The sequence below is a fragment of the Podarcis melisellensis genome (assembly GCF_964234715.1).
Source record: "Podarcis melisellensis genome assembly, chromosome: 8".
Classification (NCBI taxonomy): Eukaryota; Metazoa; Chordata; class Lepidosauria; order Squamata; family Lacertidae; genus Podarcis; species Podarcis melisellensis.
This window is the reverse complement of record NC_138540.1, coordinates 53,572,034-53,589,991: the sequence shown is the minus strand read 5'-3', so window position 1 is coordinate 53,589,991 and position 17,958 is coordinate 53,572,034. Positions and strand designations below refer to the sequence as shown.

General features: G+C 44.0%; 1 protein-coding gene across 2 annotated transcripts in view; it reads left to right on the top strand.

Annotated features, from left to right (window-relative positions):
- The first annotated feature begins 9,664 nt into the window (after nt 1-9,664).
- Nucleotides 9,665-17,958, top strand: part of HYDIN (HYDIN axonemal central pair apparatus protein) — a 130,185-nt gene continuing 121,891 nt past the window's right edge. The window contains exons 1-5 of one of the 2 annotated variants that reach the window (XM_081921078.1): nt 9,665-9,803; nt 11,500-11,586; nt 13,695-13,837; nt 15,514-15,639; nt 16,809-16,928. In XM_081921078.1, coding sequence (XP_081777204.1) covers nt 13,718-13,837; nt 15,514-15,639; nt 16,809-16,928 — 366 coding nt within the window. In that variant the 5' untranslated portion in view covers nt 9,665-9,803; nt 11,500-11,586; nt 13,695-13,717. The remainder of the gene's footprint in view (nt 9,804-11,499; nt 11,587-13,694; nt 13,838-15,513; nt 15,640-16,808; nt 16,929-17,958) is intronic. The other variant, XM_081921079.1, reaches the window with a different exon arrangement.

Below are 17,958 nucleotides of genomic sequence, written 5' to 3'. Positions count from 1 at the left end.
TGACAGGGAGGGAAGTCTACATGAAATATCTGAGTTACACTGGTTAAACATGTGCAACTCCTGGTTTCTGAACAGGGCAGCTAATCATCTGAGACAGTCTTCATAGTTATCAGACAGACCATGCAAGGTCTGCCCCCAACAAAACCCGCCAAAAATGATGAAGAGAAACCATGTATTGGGGCAGCAGCAGCAGATGACAGGATTGGCATAGGGATTTGTAGCATTTGCCGGAAATGGAGAGGGGAAAAAAGGAGCAGGTGTAGCCACTCCTGAGAAGTGATTCCTCCTCTGCCTCTCCTCCCCTGCAGCCCCACAGCTGGAACCCGCCTTCCCCCTTTGGACACCTTCCACTACCAACAGAAGATATCTGAACCAAACTGCAATTAGTTCTATAAGATTGTTCACCCCAGAGTTTGGCACATTCTGCATTTTGGACAGAGCAGATCCCAAGTATTTCAGACTCTTGCCATTACCTTATCTGACTGGGAATGTGGCTACTGCTTCCTTGACATCCAGTGATATACATGGGGTAGATTGGGCGGGTGGTGGCATGCAACAAGGTTAATCAGTGCGAGACTTTGCAGTAAAACTGGTGAGGCAGCAAATTGAGGACACATTTCCTGGGCATATGGAGGGCACCAGATTGGTGAAGTCTGGACAGCATCACGACTTGCAAAGGGAAAGCAACTGCAAGAGGCACCCTAACTTCTCCTGGGAAAGGGCTCCTCAACTGACATTGCCATAGCCACTTCTACCCTCCAAGGGTCAGCTGCTCCTATGCAGTCCTTTGCAGTACCAGGATTCGGTCAATGGGCTCAGTCAATCACCCCAACTGCAGTTTATCCAGCGTTTCACAATACTGTGGCAACAGAGGCCATTGGCTCCCCCCCCGGGCTCCCTCTTTTCTGGGGTCATCCATTTTCTGCTGGCTAGTCACTCAGCCAGACAGCCAGTCCTTGTGACAATGGCATATTGCAGGAAAGGTCCCTGCTCCTCCTCCCTCTCTCCCTCTAATTGCACTGCCTCCTCTCTTTCTCACGCACACTAAGCATCACTTGACCCCACCAGCCCTGTCAGCTGGCTCATTTTTCACGGAGAAGAGTCCCTGCTTCCGCTAACTCAGAGGTCACTGGAGGATGCCGGGAACACACCATCCTCTTGCCGAAGGTGTCCCATTAGTGCAGTAGGATGCACCTAAATCTCTGGAAACAGAACTAGAGGAAGAGGCATAGGGCAACTCTGGCCATAAGCTTTGCATTTATGCACCAAGGCAAAAACTGGCATGTGCAAGCAGCCTTCTCTGAGAGAGAGAGAGAGAGAGAGAGAGAGAGAGAGAGAGAGAGAGAGAAAGGGCACAGAGGAACTCTTTCGGTACCTTCTAACTTCCGCATCCCGTCCCTACATTATGTCATGGGTGCCAATTTTGATGAAATTGAAGAGTAAGCAAAATTTACTCTGCCAGATGCAGAGTACAAAACTGTCAAAAGAAGGCAGAGAGTACACACACACACACACACACACACACACCATGATGGGACAGCACCTGAAGCCTTAGATGAACTTTCTCTGAGAGGCAAGTTTAGGGTAAATTCATTTATCCCTGTCATGCATGCTGTTGAAGCCAACCTAGACAGAAGAGCAAGGGAGTATAGGAGTGTACAGGAATATGGCTAGCTATTTTTCATTTTGGGTGAACCTGCAAGCAACCGAGGAGCAGATTCACAATGGCATTGAGATTATTGATGCAAGAGTATCCAAAGGATGTTGACCTTAGTCTAGTCCATGAACTTTGCACTTCCACCTTCATGTCAAACTAGCTCACAATGAAAAAGAAAATTTCAGCTACCAAGGTATGTATCAAATAACATCCTAGGAGAAAATTCAAACAGCTTTTGCAAATGTGGAAACAATTTTCAGATTGTTCCTGGGTTTAATGGTTACAAACTGTATTGGCGAAAGATCATTTTCTAGACTAAAAAGGATAAAGAATGAGCTACAGTCAACCAAGTCCCAGGGTTCTGGGATGGTTGTGCAAGGTCTCTGAGAGGCTCCCATGAGATCTTGGACAGCCTTGACCTTGCAAGATCTCAAGAGAACAGAGGGGTTGGTTTGGGGAAGGTCATTCTGATTTTGCACAATTTTGCCTTTATGCACAACCAATAAGAGCATAACCCTCGTGTCAATTGCAATCACCCTGTATTTGATGATGATGATGATGATAGGCAAAGTTTTCTATACTGCCTACATTAAATACTGTTGTGTAGGAACAACATAAAATCAACAGTAATATTACGTTAATGAAACAATCCAGAATACATGCATCACCAGAGCACAGGTGAGCAATGCAGCTCTCTCAGCACAGGTGTGAGATGCTGTCCCCTTTCACCCCCCGCAGCCATGTTCCTGCTGCTGCATTCTGTCCTAGCTGTGGCTACCAGGTCAGTTCAGGGCCTGTCCCTCATAGAGTGCATTGCAGTAACTCAAGCTTGGAGGAGTGTCTGGTTCCTGGAAAGGGCAGACAATCTTTTATGTGAAGAAGAAACTATTATTCCTGGCAACTGCCAGAGGGTGGGTGTTCGAATAAAAACAAAGACTAAAAATCTTGCCTTTGTTAATGTTTTTAAATGATGCCACACAGAAGAATTTGTTCTAAGGTCGCTCACACAGACCTGCTTACTGAGAATTCATCCTGATTTGTTTGCACAAAGTTTGTGAGGATGACCTCAGCTGTTAAACATCAATTCTGATTTGTTTGCCGGGAGGTTATATGGTGTTGCATCAAACAATTGTTATCTCACAACTTTGCAGCGCATTTGCCCATCACTCTGCTTATTGCAAAAAGTCTTTTTTTGGGGGGGGGGGTGAGTTGTTTGTGGAAGAACACCAAACCAACTTTAACTGACAATCTGAATTTGCCTGTAAGTGATTGAATCCACTGGCAACCACCTGGACGCACCACAAATATTGTGGGAGACGGCTTCAAAAGTGCATTTTCCTCCTGCTTTCCAGGTGGCTGGGGGCAACAGTGGTGGTGGGGAGATGAGCCAATCTTCTGGGTTGTGGAGAGGTGAGCAAATAAAGGAGTGAGTAACTTTTAGCACATCTCCCAGCTTAATACTCCCAGAAAGTGTCTGGTGTTCCTTTGTTTAACTTTGAATTTATAAGTGATTGGGGAAGATGGCAAAGATTTACAGGAAAAGGAGACAGTGATCCATGGATTTGGTAAGTATTACAGCTTCTCTCTCTCTCTCTCTCTCTCTCTCTCTCTCTCTCTCTCTCTCTCTCTCTCTCTCTCTCTCTCTCACACACACACACACACACACACACACTGCTTGTGTTAACATGCCTTGCCAAATTACTAGAAGGGATGTTCCATTCTTTCCTCACAAGGCCGAAATAGGGCTTCCCTCCTCAGGTGCAGGCGACCTTTCTTACAGCAAAAGCTGGATGTTAGTGGTACTTTGTAACCATTACTCAGCTCTGCCTCCATCCTTAGGGGGAAACACAGGTTCTCTTTGTAGGTGGCAGATAGGAATAAAGATAAACCAGGTGGTCCTCTTTATTAACAAAGCTGGGGTGAATTTTAGGTGGGGTGCAAAGGGGCGAAAAAGGCAATAGAGGCAATAGAAGTTACACTGGATAGCTTTACCTAGTAGAGGGAGAGAATAAAGTCCCATCGGCAGATGGTATATGCAGTAGCGGCCTATTAGGTGGCACAAGTGGGGCACTGTTGCTCTCCTGGCTTCCCAACACAAGAGGGCGCTAGCACTTAGCAAGAGGGAGAGGGGAGGGAGGGAGTGAGTGAAATGCAGAGAGTATGGTACAGTCCTGCATGTGGTGCAGCGCTCCCACCATCTTGCGCCACACTGCATCATGACTGCATCATACTCTCTGCACCTCTCCCCTCTCCTTCCCCTTTCGGTAAGTGCCAGGGGCCCTTTGTGTTGGGAATCTGGGAGAGCAACAGTGCCCCACCCACACCACCTCACCCGCAAATACTGGGTGCAAGATCCTCTTCCTCAAGTTTTGTATCCTGCTGTTGTATGTTCAGCTAATGTGCTTCACAGAACTGTTCTCTCTTTTTAAAATCCCACCTAGAAGATGGCCCCATTTCAGGACAAGAGAGTGAGGTTTCCATAGAGGTTTCCTGCAGTGCCTATTATCGTTTGGACTGTTTGCAAAATCCGCTTTCTGGCATTTCCTGCCATATACAAAAGATCCAGACCCTAAGCAAGATCTTCCTTCTTTCTTTTCCATCACCTGCTCTGACAACTGCTCTCATCTGGAGGGAAAGTGCATTACCATGGATACCAGAGGGAAAAGAAGGCAGGTTCCAAAAGAAAATGTTTGTCAGACATAAATGGTTAATTAAAGATTAAAGGAACACTGAATGGTTCTAGAGTGCTCAGGGGTGGAAAGAAAGAGCTCTCTGTCTCCTGGGGTGAACACTGAATAGCCACTCAGGCTGTACAGGTAGCACTAAGTGTCTCTGTGTGGCACACTTCGATGGAGTTGTTTGTTGGGGGGGCGGAATACAGGAGGGACTAGGTCTGCTGTAGTTTAGTGGTGCCACCTAGAGTGTCTGGGATTCTTACGCCTGAAGTTAACCTTGAATGGACAGCTATTTACTATACAGTCTCTGAATAAATATCTTCCAGCTGAGCCCTTCGAAACAGTAGATCAACTGGTCTCAGCTGGGCAGACCTTTTGAAATGTATGCTCAGAGTCATCAGGGAGGTGGAACTAACCTCTCAGTATCAGAGATGGAGCAGATTTCATGATTAGGCCAAATGGCCCATCTCAGAATAGAGCTGTCACTAAAACTTTCCCAAGTGTGCTAAAATAGTATGACTCAGCTACATGTTTGTGTTCTAATGGTAGTTCACAAGGTTCTGCCAAAAAAGCAGAAGAAAGTTAGGGGTTTTGAGAGCATAAAAGTTTCCTCTTTGTTTATATTTTTTCCTAGAGCTGGGGTAGAGGAAAGGGTCCTGAGGGAAAGGGACTCAGAAACTCCCTCCTACAAATGACAGTGCAAGCTTCTCTTATCAGGCTGATAGCAGGGATGGCGAGCAGTGATGATTTTTGGTGGGACAGATGCACAGGAGGAAAATATTAAACCACTTGCCATTAGCTAGAGTCCGCCTCCTCCTGCAAGACACTATTCTTAAAGTGGGGAAAGAACCACATGAAACCCATCCCTGCATTTCGCCTCTCCTCTGTTTTGGCTCTCAGATACAGTATTGCCTGAAGCCAGAAAGATAGACAGGTGCATTCTTTGCTCTGAGAGCTTCAAATGATAGCTAGGAAGAGGGGAAAAGGAGGGAGGCCTTTGCAAGCAGCTGAATGTCTATATTAATTATTAAGGGAATGATATGGCTGCATGGATATAAATATTTCACTCTTTCCAGTTCAGTGCCTTTCTGACAGGGCAGTGATGATCTAAAGGAAGAAGTGAGGCCTTTTAACATTATTACCATCATCATTATAGTATTACATTTATATCCCATCTCTTCTCCAATGAGCTTGAGGTGGGGTGCACACTTCTCTCCTCCTCCATTTTATCCTCACAACAACCCTGTGAAGTAGGTTAGGCTGAGAGATAGTGACTGGCCCAAGGACACTCATAGGCATTCATGGTTGAGTGGGGATTTGAACCCTGTTCTCCCAGGTCCTAGTTGGACACTCTAACCACTGTACTGCACGGGCTCTCAAAGTGGTCTCTTCAGTTCACTGGTCTGTTTTACAGTGAAAACACCAGGATAACAAGCTCCAGGAAGGAGCTGCTCCATTGAATCATGGAGGCAGAAAGTTCCACCTGCCTGCATTGCCTGCATTGCCAGGACACCTGCTCCTTAGTCCCCTGATCAGCCCTCATTTGTCTAGAGCTGGGAGAGCAAGTTCCCATTGGTGCTTGCCAGGCAGAGAGATGGCTCAAGAAGGGTGTCAGGCTACACCCATGAGGGAAAGCAGAGCCAATATCACATACCTGGAACTAAAATGATTTAGATTATGTAGCTGTATAACAACAACAACAACAACAACAACAACAACAACAACAACAACGTCTTAATAGCTGTTTATCTAGTTGGGACACTGCTTCATACATATTAATTTTATTGTTATTAATTTATTTTTTATTCCCTAAAATTTATACACTTGATAGTAAAATCTTTCTTACTTTATGGTAAAAAAACCGCCAAAGCATTTTACAAAAAGATTTTTTTAAAAAAATGAATAAAAAAATGAAGACCACTCTTTCTTTCTTTTTAATCTTTCTCCCCTGGAAAGATTAAAAATCCAGACGTGAACAATGGAAAAGACTATAAACTGCCCGTTTGCTATCCGGAAACTAAACTGGTCTGTGTTTGTTAATTTCCCCAAACCACATTTCCTCTTATAATCCAAAACGAGTTAGGGAACATTTTCTTTAAACATGCTTAAAGTGCAGCCAAGTGTCCATGAGTTATTGTGGACCTGCTCTGACTATGCCTATGTAACTGGGCAATGGGAGAAGTCTATGGGAGTCCACACTGTTGCATTGGAAACCTGAAGCAGGATTAGCCATAGTGCTGTCTGCTGTAGTACTCGTTTTACTTCGCCATGCTCTGCTGTATATATTTTTCCATAAAATAAATATTACAAAGACATGGGAGTGTTTAACTAAATCTATTCAGAGCAGCCCCATTGAAATTAAGGAACCTAAGCTACTGATGTCTATTAACTTCAGCTGGTCTACTCTGAGTAGAAATAGCATTGTATATCATCTCTTAAGTCTCCTATGTCCTCCTATCCAAAGTAAATGAAAGCCTTTAGTGCTGCCCTGGAATTCTCACTGCTCGGATAAGTGGGGAAGCACTTAACAATGCATTTTTGCTCATCTTTTATTAGCAAAGACATTCACTCTTTGAGAAAAGCATGTGGATTTGGGTCACTATCTGGTAAGGTTTGGATACACGAAACAAAGAGATTATTTTAGTCAGCCTGGGGCAAACACAGTTTTGCTCTAAAAGGTTGCTTGACAGCTCCAGAATGGTTGTTTTATTATATATTTTGTGCTTTCATTTTGTTGCATGGTGTAATCTCAAAGCTGTGAACATGTACATTCTTTCAGTGACAGGGTTGGCCACAACAACCATGGGCTCAAGAGGTAGACCAAAGAGCAGCTGTAACCATTGTTACGTGTTGTGCCATATTTGTACCATTTCCCCAAAAATTTAAGTGCAAAACAGGATGGCAGGTCAAATGCACAATGTACAAATGATACAGACAAGGCCAAAGTATATGTGGCTAGCTGTGATAGACAGTATATCCTGAAACATTCATCAGATAATGCTTTCACATATAACCTGTTCAGCATAAGTGAAGCTGGTATAATTACCACTGCAACACCCAAAAGCTTTTCTATACATTGATCTCAGTAGGAGCAGTTGACCTAGGAGACATTTTGACCTTGGCAACATTACTTCCAGAGCTGACCAGTGACATAAAGACCAGCAGCCTGACATGCAGGGGTAATGGCACTCCTGCATTTAGCCCACAGTTCATATTGTGATCCAGGAAGCTTGATCTGACTAAACAGGGTGCACAAAGACAATGTTCTTGCTCTTGTAACTCTAAAATGCTTACTGTGAACTCTGACAGTGACCTACTATGTAATATCATTTCCTGGGAGCAGATTGCATATCCCTTGTGCCACACAGAAATGCTCCAGACTGGGGAACCTGAAACCGTGTTTGTAAACCATCACCTTAACAACATTTGCAAATAGGAAGGAATGGAAAGTCAATACACTGGAGCAAGAACCTTAAGCCTGGTGAAATATTCAAGTTAAGCCACAAGGACCTAGGTTAGAATAATCATTCCTGGGACTCAAAAGTGTCATTTTATCCCCCGTTACTACTGTTGTTGTTGCTGCTACTACTAATCTTAATAATGCAGTCAATGAACATTGCAAGAGTAGAGCATCTTTTGCATGCAAAAAGTTCCAGGTTCAATCCCTGGTATCTGTATGTAGGGCTGACAGAGACCCCTGTCTGAAAGCCTAGCGAGCTGCTGCCAGTCAGTGTAGACTGTACTGAGCTAGATGAGTGACACCCAAGTCCCCACCTCTTTCTCTCTCCTGAGACACAGAAAATATTGTTGGCTCCTATGTTTTCCCAAAAGTTGAAAATGTTATCTTTGATGTTGCTAGACTAAAATCTTCTCACCTTAATCTGTTTACCTTTTCATTCAAACACCATTTTTTAAATCACTGTGCTCAGTGTGATATTTTTACCATGGAATTAATAGTATGCTGCTAACGCTACTCTAGTCAGATAAGGAAGAGGTCAACTTGCTTGTCTGCTACTGAACCAAAACCACAAATGAAGTGGGGTAGTGTTGAGAAGTTATTCGTTCCTTCTGCGAAGATTGTCTAGGTGTGCATGCACTTTCTCTGTCTCTGTTTCTCTCTCACACACAGCCATAAAGTACATTCATTGTCTTCTGCAGATGTATTTCTTTTTTTGTCAGTGTACAGACATTGTCGTCTTTATATTGTTGGTAAATTATTTGGTATTCTGAAAGCACCTTTTGGTAGAATGGTTATCAGCCATATTACATTTTTACAACACAATCTGAAGCCCCCTTGCCTTGTGTGAAAGCTGAGAACACCTTCTCAGGGACCCTTATATTGCAGAGGGTACTATGATGTTGTTGGGCTGCTTTGGTAATCTTTCATAATATGGTGCCCTGTGCAAGATCAAAATTTGGTACCCAAAAATGGATCTACTCTATTATGGATCTTCTCAGGCCTCAGACAAGCTCTGCACAGGCCTGTGAATTCTTGAATACTGCATTATAGAGAAGATCAGTTCAACCTCCTCTCTGTAGCAAAATGACAGGAATTTCAGTTGTGGTATTTCTTTGTTTCTCTTTATGCCCCACAGGCTCCAAGTGTCTCTGAAAGTATCTGACAGCCTTATTAGAGGATCTGATGGCCTCAATACACTATCCAAAACCCACAATCTACCTTTATAGGACCCGGGAAATTTGATGTGAAAGCCTCTAGAGAGGACTAGAACAGAGAGTTTGACTGGCCATTACACTTGAGACAATGGCAAACTGTGTTGGCCTCCAGAAGGTTTTGCTCACAGGCTGCTCCTAATCCAGCAAAAACTTGTATTTCTGGCATACTGGACTCATCATCACCTTTGTTAGAAATGTCTTTCACCTATAGATACCTGCTGGTGCTGCAGTACACCAGGGGCAGCACTGAGGTGGGTTGTGGGAGAGGGAATTAGTTTGCATCCTCACCAGTACAATGTATTTTTATTTTTTATTTTTTGTTTTGTTCTTTTCTTTTAGCCACTGCCAAAACTGGTGAGGTCACCCTTGTAGCACACGTATGCTGGATTGGTGCAGAGAGCAGGGAAATCACAGTGTCTTTGCAGGCTGCTGTGGCCCAAATTCCCGAATCAATACTGGTGTCCTTGTCGGAGCAAGAACAACAAATAACAGTTCAAAAAGAAATTAGAAACCCCAGCCAGTCCAGTGTTGCTTTAAGACGCTTCTAGTCTTCCTCCTCTCACTCCCTGGGGCTAATGGCTAAGGCTTGCCTGCCAGCCAGCAGTTGCCATGGCGCTGGAAGGCCTGCAGCCTTCTGTGTATGTGCCCTGCCAGAGGGAAGGCCCTGTTGCTATGGGAACCAGAGTAACAGCCACAGGCCGGCAGGGAGAAAGAAGGCCTAGAAGTTGTGGAGCTGCTCTGGAGGCAGCAGCAGCAGCCGTAGCAGCAGCAGCAGCAGCAGGAGGAGGACCAGGCAAGTAAGTGCTCAGCCAGCCTTTGTCTGCTCTCTTGGTCTGAAATGGCTGAGGATGGGCTGCTGGGCCCTGGGACACCTGCTCAACGTCCTTGGAGACCTTCTTGCTCCTCCTTGCTTGAACTGGTACCTGGCATTTGCACTCAAGGAACTTGTGGTGTGGGGAGAGGGTTGATTAGGCCCGGCCTTTGAACGCATGCATGAAGCAGGGACGAAAAGCCTCAGTGTTAGAGGGAAGGGCCACACTAGGAAGTAGCGATGGAGGAGGCAGCTGCCTCGGAAAGATGGGGTGGCATCACGAGAGCATGTGCTTTGCATGCAGTAGATCCCACGTCCCCACAGCATCTGCAGGTAGGGCTAGGAATGGCCCCTGCCTGAATCCCTGCAGAGCCATGGCTGCCAGTAAGTAGAGATTGAAGAGCTAGATAGACCCAACGGTTTGACTCGGTATAAGGCAGCTTCCTATGTTCCTATGAGAAACCAATTGCTCACTAAGGTGCTAGCGCACTTTTGAATCCAGACAGGTTGTTATAGGGAGTTATTCTGGATTTGAAAGCACAAGGCTATAAGTATAAGCTATTATTTATTAAGAATACTAATAGCCTGCTCTTTAGCCTCACACAGTGCATAGTTGAACTATAGAACTCCCTTACACAGGAGGCAGTGATGGCCACCAACTTGGATGGCTTAAGAATCATAGAATCGTAGAATTTAGAGTTGGAAGGGGCCCAAGGGTCATCTAGTCCAACCCCCTGCAATGCCCAACATGGGACTCAACATGGGGCTATGAATGGCTACTAGCCATGATGGTTGTTCTCTGCCTCCATGGTCAGAGGCATTAATGCTTCTGAAGACCAGTTGCTGGAAACCACAGATGGGGAAAGGACTCTTGTGCTCAGGTCCTACTTGCAAGCTTCATAGGCAACTGTGAGAACAGAATGCTGGACAAGATGGACCATTATGTATATGTTACAAGAGACTTTCAAAGCAGCTTACAGAGGTTTCCCAGAATAAATCACATTCAGGTTTAATATCAGGAGCAAAAATTACATGGTGTCCCTCTGGTGCTAAGTGTTCTGCCTGCCTGCCTCCTCTCTGCTGCACTTTTGCAGCAGGCCTATTGTGCAACAGCCCTGAGGCACGCAAGGGAGCAGGGCTGTGTAGCTGGATCTCACTCAGGCCATGAAGGAGGCAGGTCTTCTTATAGCTTCTTAAGTGCCTCTAGGCTGGAGTTCATTTATCTCCACCCTACCTCCCTGTGTCTCATTTCTGAGCCTTCTACCATATAAAGAGGCAGGGGACAGAGGAGATGTAAGCACTGATACCTTCATGTTGAAAGATTTGAAATGGAAGCAGAACATGAAAGGAGAGATCTGTTGGAGCTGGGATGCACATTTCAGGGTCACACGCAGTTGAACATCTGTATTATTGCATATAGCAGGAGGCAAAGGTGCTACAGTGGAATATGGCCTTTTTGAAATGCCATCTGCTATGCTTTCAAGTTCCTATAGAGCCCTCAGATAGATCACAGTGTTTCAGTTCTTACTGACAGGAAAGAGAAAGTGTCAAAAGCAGGCAGGTAAGAAGCTTGCTGTTTGCCTTTTAAATTGTCAGCTGTCATAGATAACCATATGCCTTCCTCCCAAATGAGCCTACTCACTAAAAATAGCATTTCTTTTCTTATTTTTTTTATTATGTAGTTATATCCCATCCTTCCTGAAATGAGCTTAGAGCAGCCTACACAGTTCTCTACTCCCTCCTCCCTGTCCTTACAACAACCCTATCAGGTTGGTTAGGCTGAGAGATGATGATTGGCCCAAGGTCACTTAGTGAGCTTCATAGCTTAAGGGGGATGTGAACTCAGGACTTCCCAGTCCTGCTCTGAATTCACTCGCAACCATGCCAGCTTCAACTGGATTCTTCTCCTGTTGCTGGTTTATACAGCATATAATTCCAGGGCACCATTTAGTTGTCTTTAAAGAGGTCTCCCCACACTGTAACTTGCAAGTGTGCTTTGGAATCTGTGCTTCCAGAAATATAATATTTAAGATTATACAGTGAATAATAAGCAATTCTTTTTTAACCAGTGTAAAGTATTTCCAGTCTGTGTTTGATGGGGAGGGGGGAATATGAAGACAGCAGGACAGTAGATTCTTGTATATTGGCCACTGAGATGAAATTAGTTACATTATCTGTAAAAAGGCAGTAAATACGGTAACTTATGGAAGCCAGTTTTTCGTAGCAGATTACTGTACAGATACTTCCAGACAGAATATATGTCAGGAGTTTGGCATATTGATTCAGTGCATCAATAGTAGTGATGATGAGTGAGCTTCCCCAGCTTGCCTTGGATTTTGCCCCCCCCCCCCGCTTTCTAGGAGAAAGCTTAAAAAAAAACAGAGATCACTCCAATGTTTCAATCCTTCCCCGCTCCCTGTTCCAACAAACATCTTTCTGAACAACGTTGAGGATGTACTTAGTTCCTGCTTGGGTGCAGTGAACTTGTTTCCTAGGCTTTTTGGTTTATTCATTGAATTGGAAGGCCTAGAAAACTGTAACTCCTATGAATCGTGGCAGGAAATTACAGTCCAGCTAAGGAGAGGTCCACAAGACCTTTCCAGTAAGCCTTCCTTGCCATTTGTTCCTCCATCCCTTCACAAGGATAAGTGTCGGGGGGGGGGGATGACACTGGCACGCAAAGGTGGTTTTCTAGTAGTAGCAGTGACCCCATTACAAGCTCCATATTTCACTCCACCTGGGCCCAACATTTTACTCACCAGGGCCCAAACATCTGTTTGAACTTGGACAGAGGTGACTGGCTTTTTACCTGCACAGTGTCTCTGGGCGAAGATCTTGAACCATGTTGGCAAAGGCTACATTATGCCATTAAGTTAGAAATGTTACAGTTTTCTCACTTTCCTTCTGTTCTTTGAGGCTGCAGATACCAATGTTCAACCAGTGATTTCTGTTTTACAGATCTTCCATTTTAAGGTACAGCTCCCTGACCACTTCCCTTTGAAACTGTATTAAGTAAATTGATTTCCCCTACGTTCTGGTCTTCTTGTTTTAGTTTATTAGCTTCTATTGCATCTCTGTCATAGGGTTCATGAAAAAACAAACAATACCTAAAATCACAGAAACCATTATACACAATCCAGCTGAAAGCCACGCATGACTTGGCTGAATAAGAGCTCAGTTAAGAGCCCATGAGCCCTTTCAAGTAAGATGCTCCTACGTGCAGATAGAAACTTGCAAGGGTGGTGCATTGCCTGCTGCATCTTCAAACAACCAGGTTCTGTTCTGATCCAAATAAACAGTCCTGGCCATTAGCAGATAGCATGGTGGGACTGGGCGGGTCATCTGACCTCCCTCCAATGAAGTCGCCATTGCATACCAGGATGAAGAGGGAGATGGAAGCAGTGACGACAAGGTCAGTGTGATGCTACTGTGTTGGAAGAACTGTTCTGACACTCCTACTAGCACATTTGCACAGCACCAACCTTGTGGTCTCCCCTCTCAGTATGCAGCAGCGTCTCAGCTGGAGTGAGAGATGCAGCCACACCATGTCATCTGCTAATTGGAAAGGGGGGGCTCTAGGCACCCGTTACACATCACACACAAAAGGGAGTGATAACTGGGTAATGGGAGGCTGACAATTCTGTTGTTGCTGGAATATAGAGAAACAAAAATCCATGTAAATGCGAATATCAGATCTTGAGACTGGTTCTCTACTAACTTCCACTTTGAGTTTCATATTGATATATTTTTGAAGGGAAATAATTGGCAGCCATTCTCAGTTCAGTGATAGTCAGGATTGAAACTCAAGCAGAATTGTGAATTCCAGGAGACTTTTTTCTCACTGTTTAAACCAAGTTTGTTGTTGTTCTTATTCCAGAGGTTCTGACAGATTAATCAAAGATGCTAACAGACCGAGTCCAGAAATCCTTGGGTCCCCACAAGTTCTCAGAAGAATTTCAAAGCAAGGTGGTGATACCTCACATCCCAAAACTGGTCAAAGAAGAAAAGAAGCATGCCCCAGTATGTTTGCTTGCGCTCAGCTGATCTAATACCTGGCCAAGTCATTGAATCTGCCTTTGTGATAATGACTCCTGAACACCTTTTAGTTTGACATGCCTTAGAGCTTATCCACATTTACCTTTCCTCCATGCTTTCCAGGCATGGTGAACACTTTAAAGCACCGTGTTCTGGCAACCCTTTTTCTCTCTGGAGCTTTCCCCTCAAAAAACTGCTCTTTAAAGCTGAATTGGAGCAAATGGCAATCCGTGGAAAATCCACATTGCCATTTGTTGTGCTTCGGCTTTTAAGACTGGGCTTTTGCACAGAAAGCTCGGGGGTGGGAAGGTCCTTGAACATGGAGCTTTAAAGTGCGCACCATGCTGGGAAAGAGCAGGACAAAAAGTAAATCTGAATAAACCCTTAATGTGAGACAGTAAGCAAAAGACAGTGCATTTTAAATACAATGTCCATTTTAGATCAGGATGGACAGAAAGTAGATGAGCATCTTCTGGGTGAGTTTGCAGTAGATTGGCAAGGAGGACTTCTAACTTCCAGCTGTTTAGTGCTAGGAAAGAAAAAAATGTATCTTCCCACCCCCTGCCCCCCAAATTAGACTGATTGCAGAAATAAAGCCTGTGGTGACCAGGAGTACATTTCTGTGCATAACAACTGTGGGCTCAGTTTACTTCTAGTGTTCAAAATTAATTCCTGGGCTCAAAATTGTTTCTTTCTAAGACTATGACGTTTGCACCAGGCTGGTAGATCTCAGGGTTCTAGTAGAATAAGAACAGCAGATCCTGCAATCTGGACATCTGTCCCCTCCTGTTTTTGGTGATGTTTAGGCTTTATGTTCTAAAAACAGAAAAACCTGTCACTGATTAAAGTACCCCTTAGTGTGTACGGAAGACCAGAAGGAGACTCATTGAGGCGGAGAGAGACAATGATTCACCAGTATATGATGGATTGTGTGTGTGTTGTTAAGTCTATAAGTTTCCCCCTCCAAAGTTTGAGGAAGAGAGCTTCCGCTGGTTCCCTTGGCTTGTTCTTTTGCTCCCTACATAGGAGCAAGAAGACAAGGTTATCAACACATGTCAAAACTACTTGTACTAATGAGGCATGGCAGAAGTCAATAGGAAGGGAGTTCCGCAGTTTTAGGGTAATCACAGACAAAGATGCACACAGTTTGATAAATTATTATTATATAATTGCTGTCCCACTTTCCTTATTAGTTTGTGAGACACAAAGTGGAAAACGAGCTTATGCCTTTCAAACATTCCCACCCTGTCCCTGGCTGCAACTCTCAGCTGGTTTATTTGTCATTCTGTACATGAGCCGAAGTATTTTATTGTGTCCCTCGCCCTTTAAGCATCTAGAGAAATTAGCCCTACCAAAATCCCACAATCTCTCTCTAAAATAGCAATGGGATTTAATTACTTTGTGCCTTAACTGCTGACTTTGTTCAGCACAAGAGAGAAATCATGCGGCCATCTGAAAATCTTGCAAGCAGGTGCCATTTCCAGTAAGAGTTCGTTTAAGATAGGTAGAATGGAAGTCCTGCATCCTGAATTTTAAATGTTTCAGCAGGAAAATTAATGGAGGTCTAGGATTCAGCAGTGAACACATATTAATCAGAAGTGCTTAACAAGGAAAGCCTTTCTTAACTCAGGCATTTATGTGGTCTTTGTTTTCAACTGCAGTTGACTCCATCTGCCTTCCTGAAAGCAATGACTCTAACGACGGAACAGATGCTGGCAAACACCCATGAGGTGCGCCGGCCTCGAATTGTGCAGCTTCTGGACATGAGCGAAACCTCACACCAGAAGGTATCTCTTCCACATTCACCCCTATTTATTTATGACATAGCACTTTAACATAATTATATACTTGCTGGCTGATGGGAGTTGCAGGCTCAAACATCTGGGGGCACCAAGTTGAGGAATGCTGATCTAGTTGTTCAGCCTGTAGATTTGCAGCCCCAAGAGGGTTCTAGCGCCATCATCCAAAAATGTCTGACCAAAGTTTGCTATGGATGTCCAGTGCCTTTGTTATCTATTTTTTAACGCTATATGTTAAAAACTGGTAGTCCACACATTCTTGTACGTTTGATTTAATATCAGTTGTGCTTGCTCCTTCCAAATAATTGCCACAACCTTCCTATTCACTACCATCAACAAGACCGGTAGTTCTTTTTTCTCATGTCTCTGACATGATGCTGAAAGAGACCCGTGGAATGAAAGTGTGCTTTCATTAAGAGAGGCAGCCACAACAAACCATGCTTGTTGTGGCCTAGGATAAATATTATGGGCTAGTTTCTTAAATTACTGTCCAATGTATAACTCCAATTACTGTTTATTTAAGGTAATTATTATCATTTACTCCCATAAGTCCTAGAGCTGAATCATGAAAGTGTGCAATCCTATGCATACTTTCCTCTGAAGGCAGCCCTGCTTAGGGAAGTTTTTAATGTTTGAAGTTTTATTTTGCTTTTAGTGTTCTGTTGGGAGCTGCCCGGAGCTGCTGGGGAAACCCAGCCAGCTGGGCAGGGTATGATGATGATGATGATGATGATGGTGATTATTATTATTATTATTATTATTATTATTATTATTATAGTATTGAACACAGGGTGACTTGCTGCTGAGTGAACATTTGTGGGCTTTGGTTCTGAAGTTGGTAATTTGCCAGCAGCAGCAGACTGATGATATGTTGCCTGGTTAAACAGCCTGGAAGAGACGAACTTATGAAGGCTAAGCAGGAGATGGTGGTACACAATGGCACTGAGGCATAACCAGAGAAAACAGGACTAACTAACCCATGTAATAGGTCTGTTGGAATACTACTAGAATGGCATGCTACACTTCCCTGAATGCCTGAAGTTGTACCTTTCCTTTGGGGCAGAATGGCTCCACTCTGAGTGGCGCTGGCCTCTCCTGCTTCCCAGTCCTGCGACTGCCAGGCAGCATTTACATGTATCCCTTTGTGTCTTCTTCAGTTCTCTTCTGTTGATCTGGACCAGTCTCTGTTTCAACCATTCCCGTCAGAAGTGATTTTCCAGAATTATGCCCCTTGTGAGATGTATGAAGTGCCACTAATTCTGAGGAACAATGACAAGGTATGACATATCAGTGAAACGTAAAGTAGTTTTGAGGTGGGATGCAGGGAGAGAAAGCACGATGGCTGGAGTATTCTTTCTCTTCTTCCCAGTGAAATAACTCTCCTGGCAAACTTTTCAGTGCCTATGTCCCATTTTAACTTCCTCTTTAGCCCTTGTTGTTTGCTATCTAGTTGATCTAAGGACTGAGAGGATGGCCTGGTGAGGCTTTGCTGAGGTTTCGATAAATGCGGTGTCCATTTTGATACCAAAAAAGGTTGCAATGTCATTTATTGTTTCCTATGCCCCTACCATGGTGACTCCAGGCTTACTGCAACTGGGCTCACAATTCACATATCTGTGATCTATGGATCTTAACAAGAACCAAAGTAAACAAACTATCAGTGGAAATGATATATGTATCTACAGAGCTGCTTTTTCTTTAAATGCAAAGGATTTAAAGGCAGGATACACCTGTACAGTGGTACCTCAGGTTAAGTACTTAGTTCGTTCCAGAGGTCTGTACTTAACCTGAAACTGTTCTTAACCTGAAGCACCACTTTAGCTAATGGGGCCTCCCATTGCTGTCGTGCCGCCGGAGCATGATTTCTGTTCTCAGCCTGAGGCAAAGTTCTTAACCTGAAGCACTATTTCTGGGTTTGCGGAGTCTGTAACCTGAAGCGTATGTAACCCGAGGTACCACTGTATTTTTGATTGCATGTTTTATTAAATGTTGTGAAGTTAAATGATGTAAGTCCTTTCCAAAAGGGCAACCAGATTCCTTAGTGAAGATTTGTTTTTTTGTGCTCCCTCTGAATGTCATAATCTTTTCAGATCTCATTCTCACAAATATATACTGTACAAGGCTTGCTTGATCTTTCTTATTGCTTATGACCATTCTGAGATGGCATAGTCATGAAACTGAAGTCTGCTCAGTGCCTGGGATTCCTATGAATGCTGCTGTGAGTTCCACCACAGAAGGAAGGATATAGAGGCGATAAATAAATGGAGCTTGTTGAACACTGAAAGTAGAGTAGCCCACAGCTTCTCA